The sequence below is a fragment of the Podarcis gaigeae genome (assembly GCF_964106915.1).
Source record: "Podarcis gaigeae genome assembly, chromosome: 10".
Classification (NCBI taxonomy): domain Eukaryota; kingdom Metazoa; phylum Chordata; class Lepidosauria; order Squamata; family Lacertidae; genus Podarcis; species Podarcis gaigeae.
This window is the reverse complement of record NC_139686.1, coordinates 678,864-700,512: the sequence shown is the minus strand read 5'-3', so window position 1 is coordinate 700,512 and position 21,649 is coordinate 678,864. Positions and strand designations below refer to the sequence as shown.

The 21,649-nt window shown below is 55.4% G+C and overlaps 2 protein-coding genes and 2 long non-coding RNA genes across 9 annotated transcripts in view; 3 read left to right on the top strand and 1 right to left on the bottom strand.

Moving 5' to 3' along the window:
* The window catches only part of GCC1 (GRIP and coiled-coil domain containing 1), a 451,035-nt gene extending 443,228 nt beyond the window's left edge, over positions 1–7,807 (top strand). The window contains exons 1-3 of one of the 2 annotated variants that reach the window (XM_083700211.1): positions 1,313–1,397; positions 3,343–4,415; positions 6,151–7,807. In XM_083700211.1, coding sequence (XP_083556337.1) covers positions 3,372–4,415; positions 6,151–7,467 — 2,361 coding nt within the window. In that variant the 5' untranslated portion in view covers positions 1,313–1,397; positions 3,343–3,371 and the 3' untranslated portion in view covers positions 7,468–7,807. Of the gene's footprint in view, positions 1–1,312; positions 1,398–3,342; positions 4,416–6,150 lie in introns of those variants that run through there. The other variant, XM_083700212.1, reaches the window with a different exon arrangement.
* LOC310826287 overlaps positions 1–21,649 on the top strand; it is a 430,259-nt gene that overhangs the window by 376,923 nt on the left and 31,687 nt on the right. The window lies entirely within an intron of this gene.
* Positions 7,681–9,785, bottom strand: LOC310826383. Its single transcript, XR_014555813.1, has 2 exons — positions 9,685–9,785; positions 7,681–7,779 (listed from the first exon to the last, which is right to left on the bottom strand). It is a non-coding gene; the product is annotated as an uncharacterized lncRNA (long non-coding RNA).
* Positions 9,154–20,798, top strand: LOC310826139 (uncharacterized protein). Of its 5 annotated transcripts, XR_014555644.1 has the most exons (13): positions 9,154–9,880; positions 10,509–10,552; positions 11,198–11,261; positions 12,023–12,163; positions 12,644–12,745; positions 13,931–13,989; positions 14,139–14,279; positions 14,383–14,425; positions 14,989–15,069; positions 16,275–16,425; positions 18,190–18,260; positions 19,354–19,860; positions 20,305–20,798. XR_014555644.1 is itself a non-coding variant. In XM_083700799.1 (12 exons), the coding sequence occupies exons 1-12, from the start codon at positions 9,836–9,838 to the stop codon at positions 19,513–19,515; spliced, it is 1,104 nt and encodes a 367-aa protein (XP_083556925.1). In that variant the 5' UTR covers positions 9,154–9,835; the 3' UTR covers positions 19,516–20,798. The 5 variants fall into 5 exon arrangements, 3 of the variants coding, with proteins under 3 accessions (XP_083556925.1, XP_083556927.1, XP_083556926.1); XM_083700799.1 differs by having other exon boundaries at positions 19,354–20,798; XR_014555645.1 differs by lacking the exon at positions 11,198–11,261 and having other exon boundaries at positions 9,735–9,880.

Below are 21,649 nucleotides of genomic sequence, written 5' to 3'. Positions count from 1 at the left end.
CTTGGCTCCAGAATCCATTGTCACAGACCTGTTTCATTCACACAGAGATTCCTGCTCTTTTTTAATATATATATATATATATATTTATTAAGAATTTCAACATAACAATTTATCAAAAACATATCATCCTCATTCCCCCCCTATTTCCCCCTCCCCAAACCAGACCCCCCCGTCTCCTCCCCCCAACTCCTCTCTCTGGTTTTTCAGCACATGTTAATCTCTGCATATTATAAAATTGTAAAGATCCTTAATTTATCTATCTATATGTTACCAATAATTAATTTGTGTATGTTTATTCAAAGATACCTGCTCTTTTTTGACAGGTCTGCTGGGATAGTTATTGATAGTTTGGGGGTCTCTGGAAGAATTTCCGGCTACGTGCCAAGACTTCAGGAATGAGATTATCGCCCCTCTCTTATTGTCCACTCCGTGTCGCCCAGCCACTGCCCCAGGGTCCTTTCTCTTGGCAGATCAGGATGAGCAGGGGACAGCAAAGGGGGCAAGGCTTTCAGCTGGCGCAATCAGGATAAGACCCACTATATGACTACTGATTCCAAACCCTAAAAGGAATTTTATATAATTGTCTTTTTATTTCTGTTCTTGGTATGTTGTTGTTTTATTGCTGATGGCTGCTCCAAATAAAGATTCATTCATTCATTCATTCCCGGAGGAGAGATGGACAGCTGAGCAGCTCCCTTGCATCTGCCCAGCTCAGCTGCGCTCTTCGACAGGGGCGCCTCTGCCCAAGGCGCGCCTGCAGGGGGCGCTTTGCTAGCCGCCCAGAGTTCCTGGGGTATAAAATTATATTATTATTATTATTATTATTAATATTTATATTAATATTTATTATTAATATATTGATATTAAAATATATTATTAACATAGTAATATTAAAATGCATCATTACTCTATTATTATAATATATTATTTATATAATTATATATTAATATTAATATTGATTAATAACAACAACAACAACGAAACAACATTATTATTATTATAATAATTATTATTATTATATTAGGATCCTTTGGAAGTTGAGAAATTTAAGAAACAAGGAAACTAAAACCTGCCCAGTGCCCCCGACACGAGCCCCTCCTCTCCTTCGGGGTCCCCGAGGCCATCCAAACGACCCCCTCCCCGGCTCTCAATGCGCAGCCGCGCCCTGGGGAGCGGAGGCGACGCAGGGACCCCGGAAGCTGCCGAGCCCGGCGCAGGTCTACCCAAACGCGACCGAGTCTCTAGGCTTCGCTCCCTGGGCGCAGGCGCAGCGCCGCCTCCCGAGCATGCGCGGACGGGCGGCGTCGGCGGAAGTCGGAGCGGGCGGCGCAGGCGCAGTGCGGGGGCCAGCTGCTGGGCGAGGGGCTTCGGGCCGGGGCCGCGCGGCGGGCCGAGAGGTGAGCCCCGCCCCTCGGACCCCCCCGGGACCCCCCCGGCCCGCAGCGGCGCCGCCTCCTCCCGCTGCTGCTGCTGCCAGCCCGTGCGGGAGAGGGAGACCCCCCACCCCCTGGCAGGCCGCCCCCCCCGCTTCCCGGGTCCTTTCCAAGCGCCCCCCCCGCCCCCACCCCCCAGCCCCACTGGCACCTGACCCTGAAACGGGGGGGGGGGGGCTGGCAGTAGGAGCAGGGCCGGACTGAGGTCGGATGTGGCCCTCAGGAACTCCAGCAGGGAAGGGGCCCTTGCTAGGTCCAGCTCTCCTTTGCCCCTGTTTTCTGTGCTGAATAGATGCCAGGTGGTCACTGATGGACCTCGCAGGGATCTCAAGCCACTGGCACATCACGAAATGGGTGTTTTATCAAAGTAATTGTAGAAATCAAATACAATTAAGAAGAAGTATATTAATCGTGGGGACGCGGGCGGCGCTGTGGGTTAAACCACAGAGCCTAGGGCTTGCCAATCAGAAGGTCAGTGGTTCGAAGCCCCGCGATGATGGGTTGAGCCACAACTGGACCTAATGGTCAGGGGCCCCTTTACCTTTACCTTTATATTAATCGTGAAATGGTTATTAAGCTCTAACTTAAAAAGATTTTTTATTCATAACGAACTTAACAATGCAAACACATTGGCATTGGGCAATGACAAAAGTTCCTTTAGAAACGAAATTTACAAAGACTCATAATCTAGTCTCTAGAAACTTGCTATAATGTGAAATAATAGCAAACCAGTGATATTTGAAGGAGCAGACAGCGCCCATTGCTTACATCATAGGAGCCAACACAACGCAAAACATTGTCGCTGTATGTGGGTTTTAGTTTATTAGCTTTTGTATCTTATATTTTGGAAATATACTTCCAGGTTTTTTGCTTTAATTTTTTTTGGCGGGGCCCCACTCGGGGCCCTAAGCTAGAGCTTGTTTAGCTTATACCTTAATCCAGCACTGCATGGGGGGGGGGGAGCAGCAATAGGAGGCAGACTGGGGCTTACAGATTCTCTCCCCATCCAAAGTGTGGGTGCTGCTGCAGAAAGCACCTTATGCCCCCCTCCCTGAGTTGGGGGGAGCCCTGTAGCAAAAGCCTCTGGTGTTCCGGTCAGGCGCTGAGAGACCAGGCAAGTTGCACATGTGCAGCCCATGAGGGTCCCCCCCCAAAGGGAGGGGGGCTTTTCTCCTTTGAGTGCCCTGGTGGCACCGGAATGGCTTCCCAAACTGCCATTGTTTGGCTGCCATTTGTGCTGCGTTTGGGGTCCTTGGAGACCCCATGAGGACCAGCAGCCCTTCCTTGCCGGCTCCTGCCCGGGAGCTGTTCCTCCAGAATGTGGGAGAGCACCTGCCTGGCATGCAGGAAGTCCTGCCTTCGACCCCCGGCAGAATATCCAGGAAAACCTGGGACAGAACCTGTCCTGAAATCCTGCAGAGACATGACCTTCCATCAGTGTGGGCAGCATTGATCTAGATGGGCTAATTGTGTTTGTTTATTTTGCCAAAGTTATGCATCACTTGAGTGTAGGAAACACCCCCCCCCCCACCCTGCCAGGTTTCACCGAAAGAGAAGACAGGAAAAATTGATAACCCTATGTCCTGGATGCTTTAACTGAGATTCCTTCCAACTCTACAGCTCTGTGGTATAAGAAGTTAAAATACTGAAACAGATTAAAATTCACATCAACTTTCTAAGCACCTTTGGGCAGCCTTGTCTGCTTGACGTCAATAGGCAGGGATTTCCAAAGTGTAGTGAAGGTCTGACTTGGTACAGGGAGGCTCTTTTGCTCTTGTTATGAACCCCGCCTGCTAGCCTCCCCTTGGGGCATCTGGTGGGCCTCTGTGGGGACAGGGTCCTGGATGAGGTGGGTGGTCAGCCTGACTCAGCTGCATGGCTCTTCTCACGCTCTAATGTTCCCTTGCAGCTTTCAGAGCCAGCCCAGCCCCCAGCGCCATGGAGAAGTTTGGCATGAACTTTGGGGGCGGCCCCAGCAAGAAGGACCTGCAGGAGACCATCGAGGTGCAGAAGAAGCAGCTGTTGCAGTACCAGGGGCGCCTGAAGGACGTGGTGCGGGCCTACAAGAGTCTTCTCAAGGAGAAGGAGGCGCTGGAGGCCAGCTTGAAGGTCCTGTCGGTCTCCCATGAGGTGGACGCTGGGCTGGGCAGCGGTGTGGCCCAGCCCCTGGGGGTGGCTGGCTCCTCTAGCCCGGACCTGAGTGAGGACCAGAGCTCGGTCCACAGCGAGGACAGTCATGGGACCGCTGCCAGCTTGGCCAGCGTGAGGGGGGACCTGGTGGGCATGGAAGAGGGGACGGTGGCAGTGGCGACCACAGCCTCTCCCTCGAAGCTGGAGGAGACCAGCAGCTCCGAAAGCAGCGGCGTGAGCTCTGGCAGCGGGGAGCTGATTGTGGGGGTCGCCGGTGAGTCGGACAGGAGATTCCTGCAGCTGAAGACTCAGCTGGCCACGCTGACCAGCGCCCTGGCCACCGTCACGCAGGAGAAGTCTCGGATGGAGGCCTCCTACCTGGCCGACAAGAAGAAGGCCAAGCAGGAAATGGAGACCGCCAGCCGCAGAGCCGAGGAGGAGAGGAGCCGACTGGAGGCCGAGGTCAAGGAGGCGCAGGAGCAGCTGGCCGAGGTCAAAGCACGCCTGATTGCGCAACAGCACGACCGGGCGCAGGAGCAGGGCGACCACGCCGTCATGCTGCGGGAGCTGCAGCGCCTGCTCCAGAGCGAGCGCGCCCTGCGCCAGGAGGCGGAGCTGGGCCTGGAGGAAGCCCGCGAGGCCCTGGCCGGGAAGGTGGGCGTGGCAGACCGGGCGGAGGGGGCTGAGCACCAGGCCCGGCAGCTGGGCCGCGAGGTGGAGGAGCTGAGGCAGGAGCTGAGGGCCCTGCGGGAGGAGAGCGCCCGGCCGGACCCACAGGTGCAGGAACTGCAGGCCGAGGCGGCCAGCTTGAGGAGCCACTTTCAGGCGCAGATGCTGCAGGAGATGCGGAAGGTGAGCCCAGGGCGGGGAGCGGAAGGGGCTCTCTCTCCCAAGGGGGTGGGTTTGCCTTCCTTGGAGGGCCACCTGCCGGGGATTCTTGCACTGCGATTCCTGCACTGCAGGGGTTCGGACTACCGTATTTTTTGCTCCATAAGACTCACCCGACCATAAGACGCACCTAGTTTTCAGAGGAGGAAAGCAGGGAAAAAATATTCTGAATCAAATGTTGTACTAAACTATTTAATAATCTACTGGTATATCAGAGTGAGACTGAGAGGGACAGGAGCTGTATGTTTGTTTAGCATGCGCTCTCAAGGAGCCAGTGGATCAGCTGAGGCACTGGGGGATTTGCGTAATTTTTCCCTCTCCCTCATCCCCTGCCCTCCCGTCCCCAGCAGCCTTCCTGTTTTACCTCCTGGTTTTCACTGCACTTGTGGCTCGGAGCTCAAGGTTGGGGGTTTTTATGCTGCTGGTTGCTTAAATTTTATCCTTCCCGATCCAGTCCCTCCTGTGCCCTGCCGTCCCTCTGCAGCCTCATTGCTCCATTTAGGGAGCACATGGACCTTTGCTAGCTGAGGCTTCAGCTGTTGCTGGCTACGCACCGGTTTTAAAAGTGCCTGCTGGCTTTGAATCACCTGCCTCCTCCTGGCTCGCTGTAAAGCAAGGAAAGTGAGAGCCTCGTAAAGCATGTAAGTGGCTCTCACTTTGCTTACTTTCAGAGAGTGCCTCTCCTCCTGGCTGTAAAGAAAGCAAAGATAGAGCTTCACAAAGCGGGATAGAAGCCCTCTCGCTTTGCTTGACTGACAGGAACCATGGCTCCGGTCCAGTGCATTCGCTCCATAAGACGCACAGGCATTTTCCCTTTCTTTTTAGAAGGAAAAAAGTGTGTCTTATGGAGCGAAAAATACGGTGGATGACTCAGGGAGTCCCATCCAGCTCTGCAAGTCTGTGATTCCCTCGAGAGCAGAGCCCCAAAGCAGGCACCGTCCTTTACCTATATGGTTCCTTGACTTCTCCAGCTCACCAGGGTGGGGGTCACTCTTACTGGCCCCCTCCATGGAGGTGTTTGCTGAGGCCTGTGGACGCCATGCCAGCCTTTTGTGGGGAAGAGCAGCCTTCGCCAGCCTGGTGGCCTCCAGATATTTTGGGCAGCAGCTCCCGTCCTCTGTGGGGGCAGCAGGTTGGCCCAGGCTGGTGGCATGACTCCCTGGCAGAGCCAAGCCATGCTTCTTCCCCACCTCCTGGCCAGGCTGGAGGCCCTCTTGGGCAGGCAGAGAAAGCCTTTGATAGTGTTTCTTGGTCATTCTTGATTAAGGTATTTGAGAAAATGGAAACAGGTAATTCTTTCCTGGCTGGAATTGAAGCGATCTATACTGATCAATCCACAGATTTTTTAATAAATAATATTCTTTCGGACAAATGCCAAATAGAAAAAGAAACGAGACAAGATTGTCCCTTATCTCCATTGTTGTTTATTCCGGCATTAGAAATTGTGCTTCAGAATATAAGGAGAAATAAGGAACTTAAAGATATTGAAGTGAGACGTAGAGTCTATAAACTTAGGGTGTTTGCTGATGGTGTGGTGTTGACATTGGAGCAAGCTTTGGAGAGTGTTCTGAAAGAGTGAGAAGAAATCAAAAGGTTTGGAGAAGCAGCAGGTTTTAAAATAAAACCAGGCTGGGTGGGTTCCCGCTGGCCTCATCCAGCAGCCTCTTCTCATGTCCTTCTTTTTCTCCTCCCTCCGCAGACGGCTCAAGCGGAGGATCGGATCCAGTTGGAGGAGCAGCGGGTGGCCAGCTTGGAGGCCCAGATCTCGGAGGTCTCTGAGCTGCTGGGCACCTACGAGAAAGCCAAGCAGAAGGACCAGCAGGCCATCCAGAAGCTGAAGGACCGCATCGCCCAGCTGGACCTGGAGAACAAGACCCTGGCCATGGCTGCCTCCGGCCGCTCCCCGCTGGACCTCGCGGCCTTCGAGGAGAGCAGCCTGGACGTCAACGTCCTGAAGGACCGCATGGAGAAGCTGAAGGAGATGCTGCAGGAGGCCACCAAGGACAGCCCGGCGTCCGCCCAGGAGATCGAAGCCTTCTGCAGGCTGGAGCCCCCCAAGGGCGGCACGGAGACGGGGGACGGCGAGAAGGCCACCGCGGCCTACTACCAGCAGGAGCTGAAGCAGCTGAAGGAGGAGTTTGAGAGGTACAAGCAGAGGGCCCAGGTGGTCCTCAAGAACAAGTCGGCCAAGGACGGGAGCTTGGCCAAGGAGCTGGAGGCGGCGCAGGAGCAGCTGGCCGAGCTGAAGGAGAAGCACGTCTCCCTGCGGCTCTCCTGCGAGGAGGGCGCCCGGCAGCGTCGGCAGGAGGCGGAGGCCTGGCGCCAGGAGGCGGCCCGCCTGCAGCAGCAGCACAGGCAAGAGCTGGAGAGGAGCCAGCTGGGCTTCCAGGAGAAGGTCCTGCGCCTGGAAGAGGAGATGCACAAGCAGCGCGACCGGGCGCTGGTCGTCCTGGCCGAGAAGGACCAGGAGCTGGAGCAGCTGAGGGCCCTGGTGCTGCCGTACTACGGGCTCCAGGGGCCCAAGCAGGGCCCGGCCCAAGCGGGAGGGACCCAGAGTGGGGACCCCAAGGGGGACGAGGGCGACGTCTCCCTGGAGACCCTGACGCAGGCCCTGCACCTGGCGGCGCCCAAGGAGCCGGCCTTCCTGCTGTACACGGAGCAGCTGGCCAGGAAGGAGGTGGAGGCCTCGGCCCTGAAGAAGCAGAAGCGCAGCCTGGAGGCGGCCGTGCGGCAGCTGCAGGAGAGGCTCCTGGAGGAGGCTGAGCGGCACCGGGAGGAGGTCTCGGGCCTGCAGGGCCGCCTGCAGAAGAGCGCCCGGGACCAGGGCAGGGAAGGCGCCAACCTGGAGTACCTCAAGAACATTTTCTACCGCTTCCTGACGCTGACGGACTTGCTGGGGCGGCAGCAGACGCTGACGGCCATCTTGACTATCTTGCACTTCAGCCCCGAGGAGAAGCAGGCCGTGCTCAGCCAGGCGGGGGGTGCAGGCAGCTGGTGGCCTTCGGGGAAGAGGTGAGCCCCCTGGGCTGCCGTGGGGCCGACTGCTCTGCCCAGAGGGTGCCCCTGTGCCAAGGAGGAGGAGGTTGCGGGTCTGGCAGTTCCTCTTCCCGCAGCTGTGGGCTCTGAGCGCCTTTCTGCTGCCAGGATCCGCCCAAGAGACATTTCTTAGAAGGGACCATGATCTGGGAGACAGGGGGATTTTGAATCAAGTGGGGGGTTTTTTCTGGGGGGGGGAGAGGTGTCTTCTTTTGCCAAATGGAGGAATTATTGCAGGCTGCGTTTGGGGTTTTCTTATTCCTGCCTCTCAAGCTTCAACTTGGTTTGTGATCTGCAAATAAAAAGGACCAGCAACCAGAGACTGTGTTGTGGGCAAATGCCTCTTGGTCTTTTGGAGCAGGATGCGGCACGTGGGGCACCCAGGCGTGGAGCTGGGGGGGGGGGCAGAGGAAGAGGGCCCCTTTCCAGGGTGAAAGGGCTTCTTCGACTTGGGAGGTGGCTGCTTGGGAGCTGGGTGAACTCAGGGAGAGGGGGCCGAGACTTGCCAGCCACTCCACATCATTGGGGGGGGGGCATGTGGCACTGCTGACCAGGCCGGCCCCCATCGCAGGAGGGTGGGGGGCAGAGCACCCTGCGGATTTGCCTGGCGAGGGCTCAGCGCCCCGCGTCCCCAGCTGGAGAGGGCCGGGGTGTGTGTGTCAGAGGGGCAGAGAGTTGGGCAATGTCCCAGGATCTGAATCTCACGCTGAACCCTCCAGGGTTTAGGCAGTGGAAGCTGCCATTCCTGCATTGCAGGGGGTTGGGCTGGATGACCGCACGGGTCCCTTTCTAAAGTTCTATGAATCTGTGAGCATCTTGCAGGGACAAGCTCCATTGGCCGTACTCTGGCTGAACGCCCAGCCCCATTGTGGGTGCCACCCCATAGCCAGGCCTGCTGCTCTGTGGGTCCAGGGTGGGGGGCTGCACTCTGCTGCCTGACGCTGGTGGCCTGGCTTTGTCAAGCAGGCTAGAAATGGAAAGGAAACATTTGCCAGCTCTTGGATTCGCAAGGGAGGTGAAGGAAAACACACATCAGCCACTGGGGTCCTTTCCGACTCTGTGATTCTGCAATCCCCCGTAACCTCCCAGCTGCTGCGAGGTACAAAGTGCCTTCATGGGCCTCTGCTCATCCTGCATGAAGCCTCTCCCTGACTTCAGGCCGAGGTTTTTCTGCAGCGCTTAGGGCACCTGTGGAACTCCCTGCTACCAGGTGCCCAGAAGCTCAGCAGCGTTATCTGGCTTCCAGAAAGGCAAGGCCTCCCTCCTGCCCCCCGAGTAGCAGCTGACTCAGAGGCGCCTCATACCTGAAGCAAGAGCTGCCCCCATACACACATTCGCATGGCTAAAGGGGCCTCTTTCTATGGGTCCACGTGGGAACTGTGTGGTTGGGCTGGAGCCCAGGAGACCCTCGTCCTTCACCCCTCTTTAGGCCCCTGGCTGACGTCCTGCGTTCCTTTGGGCTTCTTCGCCTCCTCTGGGGAAACTGAGGACCACCCTGGCCATTGGCTGGCCTGCTGTGATGTCACGAGGTGTTCCCCTGCGCAGGGACCTGGGAAGGTTCTGGGGTGCCCACAGAGCTGCAGCAGGAAAGAGAAGGGGGGGAACCCAGGGATTGCTGGCCTGCTCCCCGCTTGGAGACAGCGAGCAGGGGTGGCTGGGTGGGGGGCTAAGCAGGACCCCTCTCCCTTGGCAGGCTGGCGAGCCTGCTTCTGGCACGTGAAAAAGTATTCTGTGGGTGGCGGGCAATTTGTTGCACAGGGCCTCCTCCCCGGAAGACCTGAAGGGGTAGCAGTCCAGCAGGGCAGGGAAGTGGTTGGGGGGCTTGTCAGGACGTGCCCAGCAAGGCTTTCGGTCTCTGGGCGACCTTTGCCCTTCCCGAAACCCTCCCCTGCTTCAGGTTTGACCTGAAGCATTCTGTGCCTGATTGCTCTCAAAGGGAAACCGAGGCAGGGCTGCTGCTAGCCGGGGGGAGAGCTGCCTGCTGCTCTTTCTCCCCACAGGATGGTGACAGTGGGGGGGGGGTCTTTGGTGGCCCCAGGGGGCACTGCAGCTCTGCCCTGGCAGGAAGAGGGGCGGCTGGCGCAGCCTTAACTCTGCTGCTGCTGCTTTTGGGGTGCAGGGAAATTGCCAGCCTCCTCCGACTCCTCCCTCTCCTCTGCTTGGGCGTGAAGTGGCGCAGCAGCTCGTACCTGGGTACCTGGCGGCTGCTTCTTCCTGCTCCTGAGCCCAAGGAAAACACCTTGTGCAAACAAAGTCAGCTGAGCGGCTGGTGGGGAATTTCCCTGGGCAGCGGAGCCCCGCAGGGAGGGAGGGCAGCGCTCTGTGGCCCCTCCAGCCGTAGCCCCACCATGGCCGAGCGAGGCAGGAGTGGAGCTGCCCTTCCGGACGAAGAGGTACCCCCCATTCACCCCCCCTCACCCTGGGCAACTCTCCTGCTCCTCCGCCCACCCTTGGCTTGGGAGGAATCTGCCTGGCGTGCCTTAGCCTGCCTGGCTCTGGCTGGGAAAGGCAGCCCCATAGCCTGGGGGCAAAGTGGGTCCTCTAGCAGGTGGGCCCAGAGGTGTCCAGTGGGGAATGGGGGGGGCATACCTGGTTTAGCCACTCTGGTGTCTCCCTGCAGGGGAAAATGAAATCTGCTAGCCTCAGGGACTTCCTGAATTTCTGTTCTTTGCCTGACCTAAGCAGTTTCCCAGGGCAAGAGGGGGCAGGAGCTGGGGGGGGGGGACAGACCACCTCCCTCTGGCTTGGCATCTCTTGGTTTGTGGAAACATGCAGAGGCAAGAGACCGGCTGCTGTGGGGCTGAGGTGGCCTCAGCTGCTTCTCTGCAGGGACCTCCTTGGCCCCCATCCTGGTGGGACCCCCACCCCACCTCGGGGCCCTCATCATGGACATCTGGTGAATTATGGGGAACAGCAAACTGGAAAGGTGGGGGGGGGGGCTCTCAGCAGTCTAGTCACACCTTGACTGGAGTGCTTTTGTGAGGCACCTCCTAACCAAGACCTCTTGCCTGCACCCTCTAGGTCTTGGCCTTGGCATGGGTCTACCTGGTTGCCCTGGCTCTCAGGTGAGTGGCCAAAGACCACCTTTCCCTCCCTCCCTCCTTCCCTCCAGCCAGGCCTCTTCTCTGCCCTCCAAGCAGAAGGGGAGCAGCCTGACCCCCTGTTGCCCTCCTTCTGGCGGGATCTCCAGCCCCATACTCTGTGGGTCGCAGGGAATCCAGGTAGCTTTCAGGGGGCCTTTGATGGTAGGGGCTGAGCAAGGGCACCCTCAGCCTGTGCCCTGTGCCTGGCTGGGTCCTGGCTACTTGTCTGCCCGCCATGGGGGGAGGGGGCGCCCGCAGGGTCTCTGCTTGACTTGGCACCCCCCTCACCCGCCTTCTCTGGAGGCACCCAAGGGTGTCAGGCTCATCTGAGTCCATAGCTGTCAACATTTCCCTTTTTTAAAGGGAAATTCCCTTATTCCGAATAGGATTCCTTGCAAGAAAAGGGAACAGTTGACAGCTATGCATCTGACACCAGCAGTTGAGGGCAGAGCATAGGAGTCCACAGGCCAGCTACACAAAAGACTTGCCCGGTTCTTGGGGGCTGCCTCCTCTGCCCATGGGCACAGTGGGTGGGCTGGCAGGCGATGGAGGGGGAGCTGGGTGGGGTGGGGGCTCCCCTCTCCCAAGCGAGAGCCCAGCTGACTCCTGGCCGTCTTTGTCTTCCAGCCTCCTGGGCAGCGGATCCATTGTGGCTGCCTCCCTCCTCCGAAGGCGATGCTGCCAGGATCAGGTCTGCCCGGGTGGAGTTTCCGACGCAGCCCCCCCCCCAAATGCTCACCCAGGGCATCGTTCTGCAGGAGCCCCCCCGGGGGGGCACGGGAGAGTCTCTTGCATTTGACAAGGGCTCTTCAAAATCCTCACCTGAGTGCTGCCGCCAAAGAGAGCAGCCTGCAAGAGGATGGGCTCAGAGTAATCTGGGAGCCCCCCCCAGCTCCCCATCCAGCCCACCTTAGGGGGGGGGGGAGAGACTTTGAAGGGTTAGGATTGCTGTATTTCAAAATGTGAAAATCCAGACAGAAAAGTTGTCAAGCTTTTCCCCAGATGTTTAGATTGTGCAGCAGGCTGAGCTCTGGGAACGGGACAAGAGAAGCCGGGGGGGGGGGCACTCCCTGGCCTGCCTGACCTTTGAGTCCCCTTCAATCTGATTATCCAGAGCAAACTAAGGCCCGGGGGCCGGATCCGGCCCAATCGCCTTCTAAATCTGGCCCATGGACGGTCAGGGAATCAGCGTGTTTTTACATGAGTAGAATGTGTCCTTTTATTTTAAATGCATCTCTGGGTCATTTGTGGGGCACAGGAATTCGTTCATTCCCCCCCCCCCAAATATAGTCCGGCCCCCCACAAGGTCTGAGGGACAGTGGACCGGCCCCCTGCTGGAAAAGTTTGCTGACCCCTGGTCCAGAGGGTGGGTTCTGGGTGCCAGGGGGCCGAGGAGGGGTCCTGCCGGTTGCTGGTCTGGAGCTGGCCCTGACCCCTTGCTGTCCCCCCCAGCTCTGCCCGCTCTTCCTCCTCTCCCTGGCGGATCTCCTGGGTGCCTCGGCCCTCCTCTCCGCAGCTGCCATCCAGCTCCTTCCACCGCGGCTCTTCGTCTCGGCCTACCAAGCCTGTCCCTACCTGCTGATGCTGGGCCTGGTAAGGCAGCCGTCGTTCTGCCCGGCCTCCGTGGCAGAGCTGGCAGGGGCGTGTGGCAGCCGCCTCTCGCACCAGTGGGTGGCATGGAATGCAGTCAGCTGCCTTGCTCTGAGCCAACTCAGAATTACCTGCCCTGACTGGCAGCCAGGGCTCTCCAGGTTTTCAGGCGGAGGAGTCTCCCCAAGCCCCACCTGGAGATGCTAAGGGGGATTCGAACCCAGGACCTTCTGCTTGCAAGGCTCTGCCACCCCTTCCTGGGGTCTCATGGCTGCCCCCCTTGCTGAGACCTTGACCCAAGTGAGTCCTGCCAGTTCCTGCAGACAGACAGGTGGGGCAGCCTCCTGGCTCTGGAACCAGCCCACCAGCCCTGCCCAGGTGAGGGCGCCCCTGCCTTGTCCCAGAGCCAGGTTGGCCCCCTCTGTCCCCTGCCAGGCACCTGTTGGCGCTCACCTGCCCTTGCCCTGCCTTCCTCTTCCCCAGATGTTCTACGCCGTTTCTCTGCTGATGGTCGTCGTCTATGCCTACGAAGTGAAGCGAGCTCTGGGGGGCTGGAGGGAGGCCCCTTCCTCTGCCCTGCTGCAGGTAGGAAGGGCGCAGGGCCCCTGCCTGGCCTATGAGAGCTTAGGAGGGACCCCAAGAGTCATCTAGACCAGCCCCTTGCAATGCCTCAATCACAGCCAAGATGGCGGAGGGTCTCCTCACCAACCGTGAGGCTTCTTCTACCCATTGGCAATGGGAGTTCCTGCATTTCCCCTGGGGTCCTCCAGGTTTTTTGAGCCCCAGGCACCCTGCTGGCCAGCACTGATGGGAGTTGTAGCCCAACGTGCGGGGGGGGGGGGGGCATCAGCCTGGGCAAGGCTGCACCGGTGGGGTGCTGGCCAGCCTTGGAGAGGGGGCGTCTGCAAGTACTTGGGCTGTTCCTTCTAGGGCAGGGGTCCCCAAACTAAGGCCCACAGGCCAGATAAGCCCCGAGGGACTCCGCCCGCTCTTACTGGCACTGCGCTGTGCGGCTGCCCACTTCCGGGTTGGAGGAGCACCGAAAATAGCTTGTGCGCATGCGCAAGCGTTATTTCCGGTGCACATTTGGGTCAGAGGAGGTCCGTGCACATGCACACAAGCTACCATATTTTTCGCTCTATAAGACGCACCAGACCACAAGACGCACCTAGTTTTTGGAGGAGAAAAACAAGAAAAAAATTATTCTGAATCTCAGAAGCCAGAACAGCAAGAGGGATCGCTGCGCAGCGAAAGCAGCAATCCCTCTTGCTGTTCTGGCTTCTGGGATAGCTGTGCAGCCTGCAGTCGCTCCATAAGATGCACACACATTTCCCCTTACTTTTTAGGAGGGGGAAAGTGCATCTTATGGAGCGAAAAATACGATATTTCCGGTGCTCCTCCAACCCAGAAGTGTGCTGGAAATAGCATGTGTGCACGCATATGGGCACAGGCTCCCCCGCCCTCTGGCCCACTGCGCGATCGGTGCTGGAGACACCGGCCCAAGGTGCAGTAAGTTTGCTGACCCCTGTTCTGGGGCCTGGCTCCATAGAGGGGGGCTTCTCAGGACTCTGCCCATGGGTGCCCAAGGTGTTCTGTCTGGGAAAGGCTCTGGCAGAGGCCCCTGCCCAGTTGGGCCAGGTGCAAGAGGCTGGTGGGCACCTGGGGGAGACACAAGCAGGGGAGAGGAGGACTTGGACAATTCCCGGCGGGTGTTTGCCTTTGCAAAGGAGGCTGCCTTCCGCTCACCTGCTGTCTCTGTTTCCCCCCAAGGAGGAGAGCGGCAGGTTCAGCGAGAGACTCCGAATAAATCTGCCCCGTCTCTTGGCCTGGTAGGTGCACCTGACTGGCGGGGACTGTCCTGCCACCCTTTCCCTTTGGGAGGGGGCCCTCTTGGCCCCTGGAGGCCACACGAGGCGAAGCCACCTCTCTGAGCCATCTTGTCCCACAACACCCCACCCTGTGTCTTCTCGCAATAAAGGCTGCTCCCCTTCCTGGTCTTCGTGGTCCTGCTGGTGATTCGAGGCTCGTCCCTGAGAGATGTGGCGCCCTGGGCCTTCCCCCCATTGGCATTACAGGCTGGCAATGGCTCGCGAGGGTCCCACGGCCTCTACTGCTCCAGGTAGAACTTCCCCTCCTTCCTCTCGCTTGGGATGGGGTGGGATTTTGCAGAGGAGGGTGGTCTCTTGCGTCCAGCTAGCCAAACCCTCCCACTTTCCTTCCAGCTGCCTGATCCTCATCCGCCACTCGCAAGACACCTGCTACAAGGTACTGCCCCCTCCCCCGGTTCTTCCTCCATCAACTGCCTCCTCTCCCTGATGCCCCTTTCTTGGACCCCACCCCCATCCTTTAGGGGCACAAGGTGGGTTGTGGTGTTGTGAAACCAGCTGCCCCAACCCCAGCTCCCCTGGAGGACCAAATGCTGCCTCCTTCACTTCCTGCTCAGGTGGAGATAGTGCCAAATATTGGTACAGGGCTAGTCTCAAGGGCTCCCAAGGATCATCCAATCTAACCCCAAGCTCCCTGAATCTCTGGCTGAGGTTTGTTCCCCTTCCATTTCCAGCCTCTTCCCCGTATTCCTCCTCACAGGAGAGCAGGAACCCTCTGTCCCCCAAAATAGAGGGTGGTGTGATTCTCAGGAGACCCTCCTGCCTTGCCTGGGCAGCTGAGCCCCAGTGGGGGTGGGCAAAATGCCCCCGTGGGCTTCCGAGGCTCTTTCCTGAACACTTGCAGAAGGGCCACGGGGCCTGTTTCCATGGGGGAGCTGACCCCTGGTCCCACCCTGCCAGTGTTGGCCCCCTTACTGAGGAGCTTCCCCCCTCTCCTCCCAGTACACAGGCAGGAACGACTCTGGCAAAGAAGTCAAGATCTTCTTTCTCGTCTTCGTCTCTCTGGTTGTCGCCTGCTGCACAGTAAGTGTGTGTGTCCGTCCGTCTGTCCGTGTAAGTGTGGCCATCCACTGGGGCCTGTTCATTTATTTTTGAAATATTCTCGGAGTCGAGAGTGGATTTCATGCTCTTTATTCAGCTCATAGTAGTGAGGAATGGAAGTTCCCCCGAAATGTCTGCTTTATATACATTATTTACACAATGGGCCCCACGTGATTGGCTAATTCCGGGATTCACCTGTAGGCCAATCAGGTTGCGGATTCACTTCCACCTGGAGCTGGATTGGGTGGCTCCTGTGGACCAATCAGACTGCTGCATTCTGGATCCTATTGTTCTAGGACCAATCAGACTGCTGCCTTTTGGATCCTAGTCAACTCAGTACATAACAATTTTATTTTTTTATTTTTTATTGAATTTATATACCGCCCTAAACCCAGGGTCTCAGGATGGTTCACAGAATAAAATCAAGATATAAAATCACAAAATACACAATGAAGATAAAAACAACAACCCAATACCCTGCTGACCTTTCCCCTCTTTGTCCCTTTTGCTAGGAATAAGCTGCACATTTTAGTAAAAAAAAAAAATGGTTTACTTACATTTCATTTTTTATTTTTTTTATTTTTAATTGGAATTTTATTTACAACATAACACAACCCCCACCCCCAATACAGAAATCCACCCTCATTAAACATGAACATAACATACAGTGAGCATAACATACAACAATACAAGCAACCAAATAAAAGACTTCCTTTATCCTGTATCTGGCCTCCTTATTTACTTCTTATAAACTGTTGTCTTTATGAATAATTATTCAGATTTTTCTAATTATAATTTAAATATCCACAAAGTCTCCTGCAGACATTCATCGAAACAAGTCCAGATATGTATTTTAGGGCACTGTTTTGTGAAGTATTCTCTGCATTTCCCCCATGCTTTTTGAAATTCTTGTCTAGTGTGGTCTTTAATTGCCTCTGTTAATCTAGCCAGTTCTAACAAATCACCGTCTTTTAACTTTACTTACATTTCAATGCAGGCAGCAAATACGTCAAAAGCATTTTATGGAGCCTGGTCTGAGGCCCATTCGCTGGCTGACCAAATGACCTGCTGTCCTTGGCCAGGCGAACAGGCATTCCAATGGGGGAAAGAGCCCAGAGAAGGGTTGGGGGTCAGAGTTCTGCCCCTTTCCTTGCCCCTAACGGCTGCCTCCCGCTGCCCCTGGCCAGGTCCTCTACTGCAGGGTGAAGTGCTGGTGCCGCCGCAGGCAGAGAGGTGGCCCCACCCTGACCCTGCCAGCTCCGGAGAGTGATGGCTGTGCCGCCAGAACCCGCATTGCCTGCTTCTTCCAGCTGGTCTTCTTGGTCTGCTGGATGCCAGGTGAGTGACCTAGGAGCCTTGTCCCCTCCTCTAGCTTCTGCCTCCCTGAGAGGTAGGACCACCGAGAGACCACTTGCCTTCCACGTTGCAATACTTGGGTCTGAAGATGTGGAAATCCAGACTCAAGGCATCTTGGAGGGTGAAGAGGCAGACTGTGTTCTTGTTTGGCAAACGTGGAGACCCCCCAAGTTAAGCCTCATCACTTACCTCCAGGTTTCTGGTGTTTATTGAATGAGCCGAGAACAATCAAGACACGTTGTCTAACAACTCATCCCCACCCTTGGGGTGGATCCGCAAATCAGATACAGACCCTGAGAGCCTTATTTGGGCTGCCGGGGGTGGGGAGAGTCTCTGGCAGCCAGTGTGGTGTAGCGGTTAAGAGCGGTGGACTCGTAATCTGGTGAACCGGGTTCGCTTCCCCGCTCCTCCACCTGCAGCTGCTGGGTGACCTTGGGCTAGTCACACTTCTCTGAAGTCTCTCAGCCCCACTTACCCCACAGAGTGTTTGTTGTGGGGGAGGAAGGGAAAGGAGAATGTTAGCTGCTTTGAGGCTCCTTTGTTGTTTAGTTGTTTAGTCGTGTGCAACTCTTCTTGACCCCCTGGACCACAGCACGCCAGGCACTCCTGTCTTCCACTGCCTCCCGCAGTTTGCTCAAACTCATGGTGGTCTCTTCAAGAACACTGTCCAACCATTGAGGCTCCTTAGGGTAGTGATAAAGCGGGATATCAAATCCAAACTCTTCTTCTTCTTCTGATTCATCAGGTGGCAGGCGGTTTTCCCCCAGCACAGAGACAAAGACCCCCAGTTCAATTTTAAATCAGGGCTATTATGGGGTGTGTCTGTAGAGATGGGCAGAGGGATCAGCACCCAGGCAGAGAGGATCTTAGAGGTTTGCTATGTTGCTGCATGTCAGCTGAATCCAACATTTTGAACGGCGGAAATACCTGGGAAAGGTGTAAATGGGAGGAGCTTCCTCCCTCCTCCTCCTCCCCAGATGCCCCTTGTTTGTGCATTTATAGAATTGCAAGCTTGTAGGGACCCCAAAGGGTCATGTAGCCCAACCGCCCGCCCTGCAGGAATCAAGCTGGAGAGTCCCAGATGGGTGAGCCACCAAGGCAGGAGGGTCTGGCACCTTCCCAGAGAGTCTGTTCCACTGGCAAGGAGTAGTTCCACTGGCTTATAGGAACTCTGCTCTGCCACAGCCCAGCTCCATCTTTCACCAAGCTGAGCACCTGGTTGGTCACCGAGGGAGAAAAGGCGGCCGTGATCCCAAACCATGAGCCACATTCTCAGGGGATGGTGACTCACCAGGTGTAGGGATAATCGCTGGGTCTGGAGGGAGCACACCCCCCCCCCACAGACAAGTCACAGCTGTCTGAACATCATTCCCTCTGTCTAACCTTTTGCGGTCTCAGCAGTCTGCGGTGTCCTGTCTGTAACCTTTGTCTCCTTCATCATACGTTGTGCAAGGGGAAAATGACATGGTGGAAACAGGTGCCAAAATAACTTTGTACCACCCCATGATCTTGGGACCGGAAGATGTGTAAAGGTCACAGCCCCAAATGTATCTGCCTGGGTTTGCATATTGTGTCAATAAAAGGAGCCTCCACAAGGCTGGCTGGCAGCTTGCATGCAGCTCACCTGCGTTATCAACTCCTGCCTCATGTCCATCACTTCAACCTGGGGCCAGGGTGCCCCCTGCCAGCCTGGTGACCTTGGCCAGGAAAAGTGACGTGGCCCCTTCTTCTCTCCTTCCCCCTCAGCTTTCTTCCTGTGCCTCCTCTCCTTCTCCAGTCTCCAGCCGGCCATCCTCTTCCCTCTCTACTTGGCTGTGGTGAGTGACGGGGGGGGGGTCCTTGGAGGGGCTGAAGCAAATGCACTGGTCTTGCATCGGCTCCTGGACTTCAGTGCTGGCGAAGGGAGGGGCTCCCACTTACGCCACCCCTTTCCTGCAGAGCTGGCAGCCCCATTCCTTTTCCAAACGCCCTCCCTTGTGGAGTGTTCCCTCAGCCTCCTCTCCTCTCTCCTCTCCCCTCTCCTTGGGAGTCCCCTGGGCAGCCACAGCTGCTGCCCCTGGTCTCTGAGCTGTCCCCTCCTGCCCCAGAGAGAGGTGCCTCCTCATAGTGCCCCACAGGGGCTTGGGATGCAACCCCTGGCCAGCCCTAGAGGCGCCATTCGCCTGCGGAGCTTATAGTCAGTGTTGTAAACAAAATCTGCCCTTTTTCCCTTATGTGGTATCCAAGAGCCCCTACGTGGGTTCTCCATCAGTAGGAGAAAATAACAGAAGCTAATCAGAGAATATTGAGAAGCAAAGCAGCTAGTAAGCGTGATCTTGATTGATCTGTTGCAACAGGGTGATCCCCTGAGGAGGACCCCGAACCAAGGCGTGCCAGCCCTTATATAGGCATTTTAAATTCCCTGCCCTGGAGCTCAAGACCACCCCTCCATACATCATACCTACATCACAGAAGGGGTGTAACCCAAGACCACCACCCACAAACATCATGCCTACATCACAGAAAAGGCGGTCTACAACAGAAATGTGAATGTTGTTGTTTTTCCTATCTGCCAGGTTATCTGCCATATCTGATTGCATTTCCTGGTAGTCTTTTCCTGGTGGTCTGTCACCCTTTGAAATGGTGATTACTAAATTCCTGTAACACGGAAGGTTTTCTTCACCTCCTCCCTCCTTGCAGAGAAACATTTCATCAGCTTGGGAGTCAAAATGGCGGCCTTGGATACTTTGAGCGGTTGCAGAATCGCAAGTGGGGTCTCATCTCCCTGGATCTCTGGGCCCCTGTGAAGTTTCCCCCCTCCCCAGCCTCCCTTTGCTCTGCCAGAGCACCCCCGTCTCCCCCTGAGATGCTGAAGCGGCTGGATTTTGCGTCCCCCGTAAGCGTAACGCCCCCTCTTCACTCTTTCTGCAGGCCCTGACCGTCTCCCTGCATGGCTTCTTGCACAGCCTGGTCTACGGATGGCTCCGGCAGAACTTCCGCCGGGAGGTGACCGGGGAGCAGATGCCCCTCCTGGGCCACCTGGGCCAGAAAGCCTTTTTCGAGGACTCCCTGGCCATTTGCAGGGAGGGCTGAAGAAAGAGGGGCAGGCGGGGTCTCCCAAGAGCAGAGCGCTGCAGAACTCAGGCAGGAAGCAGCTCAGCTCTGCTTCCCTCCCCCCCCCCACTGCCAGGGGTGCATTACAAGCCCCTCCACCTCTGGGTTTTTTTGTAAGGGTATTTTGCTCAGGACCTGATTAGCCCAGCAGCCAGCAGGATCACACCAGAGACACGTAGGAGCCATGTGCTCTGCTTGCTACAGGGGCTTCAAGTGTTGTGGGGAAATCAGGAGATTGTCACAGCCCCCCCCCCCTTGCTCTGGGGTCTCACGATCCCCTGGGGTCCACTTGGCAGTCAGAGCAAAGCAAGAGAATGGAACCAGGTATATATACGATATCTTTATTGTCATTGTCCCATGCAGAACAATGAAATTGAAAAAATACATAAAACATTCACAAACCCCTAAAAACTCTGAAACCCCATTTTAAAATACACTATACTATAGAGACCCCTTATGCTGCATTTAGAACCAGAATTTCATTTGCGTAGAAACTGTTTCTCAGGCGGCTAGTCCTGGTCTTTATAACCCTGTATCTTCTTTCAGAAGGCAGAAGCTGAAAGAGATCATTTCCGGGGTGTGCACTATCCTGCGCTATCTCTGCAGCTTTCTTATGGCACCTGGAAGCGTAGATTGGATCCAAGGTGGGAAGAGTGCATCCAATTATTCTCTCTGCAGTCTTTACAACCCTGGACAGCATTGTTTTTTCCCTGGCCGTGCAGCTCCCAAACCACACACACAGACCATAAGTTAATACACTCTCAACAGTGTATTTGAAAAGCAAGGCGACTAGGAGGCCCAATCTTTATTTTCGTCACAGCGAGGTTCCTACTTCTGAAACAGCAAAGGGTGCGACTCCTTTGAAAAGTTTGCCTTTTGCCCAGAGATCCACCCCAAAAAGCACCGTCCAGATGTTGCAAGGCATCCCAGGAAGAGGTGACGTTTTTCAGAAACTTGAGTCCTTGCCTTGTCTCCAAGATATCTGAGCATGGCAAGTCTCCTCTCCTCTGCTCATCTTTGGACAAACATGAGCACACCCCTTTGGCGTCACAAATAACCTTCGCCCCAATCCATTCACCTAGTCTCTTGCTCAACAGTTTCTTCCTTCCTTCTTTTGTCAGCCCATTGTATTGCCCATGGTCAGGACTCGGGGATTGTGGCTGCAGCCGTGACGTGCTCAGACTCTGTTGCTCAGAACCACTTTGGCTCACTCTGTGACCTTTGGCTTGAGTTCTATTCATGAATAAACTATTTTATTTTAATATCTATGGTTTTCCCATTCATAAAACAGGATTTATGAGTGCTAGTTGGGGGTTGGGGGGCAGTCCCTCTGGTGGGGGACACACCGCGCTCCTTCTGGGGCAGTTTGGTCCCCAGTCTGCCCTCGGCTCTCACCTGGGGCTCCTAGTAGCTGCCAGCATGATGCAACAGGGGCCACACTCTGGAAAATGGCTTTGACTAACACCGGGGCATATTTTACTGCTCCTCCCCCTCTATAATTTCCCATTTTTACAATTACTTTAACAACAAAAAATAAATTCATCCAAAATCAATCTGCATTTTCTTTTACATCCTCCATTCTCTGTGGTTACTTATTTTGTATCTTATTCTTGCTGCATATCCAGTTCAAGGATATTTACAAATTTTCCCTTTATAATTCCTTTTAATTATTTCTTACTGCTCATGTTTATAACGTCAATCCTGCTAATGTTTTTAATTGTTTACAGTGCATATTCATGTATTCAACACATTTCCCCCTTTCTGTTCTAAGAAACCTCTCATCTTTCGCTCTTTTTTTTCCGGTAAGTTTCACCATTTCTGCTACTCCATCCTTTTTAGTTGCCAGTTATCCTTCATTGGAACGCTTTCCTCTTGCAGTTTCTGGGCAAACACCATTTGGGCAGCAGTAGCAGCATACCTAAAGAGGTTTTTTTCTGTTCTTTGAAATCACCTCCCAGAAGACTTTTACTATCTTACATGGCCACCACATCATAATAATAATAATAATAATAATAATAATAATAATAATAATAATATATTTATATCCTGCTCTCCCCAGCCGAAGCCGGGCTCAGAGTGGCTAACAGCAGTAAAAATAACACAGTTTACATAA

What these genes read in the sequence shown, in the direction of transcription:
- LOC310826139 (XM_083700799.1), top strand. Translation starts at nt 9,836, where the DNA reads ATGGCCGAGCGAGGCAGGAGTGGAGCTGCCCTTCCGGACGAAGAG. An exon ending in ACCTGCTGATGCTGGGCCTG is followed by an intron (nt 12,164 to 12,643) that starts GTAAGGCAGCCG and finishes CCTCTTCCCCAG; the next exon opens with ATGTTCTACGCCGTTTCTCT. An exon ending in CACGGCCTCTACTGCTCCAG is followed by an intron (nt 14,280 to 14,382) that starts GTAGAACTTCCC and finishes CTTTCCTTCCAG; the next exon opens with CTGCCTGATCCTCATCCGCC.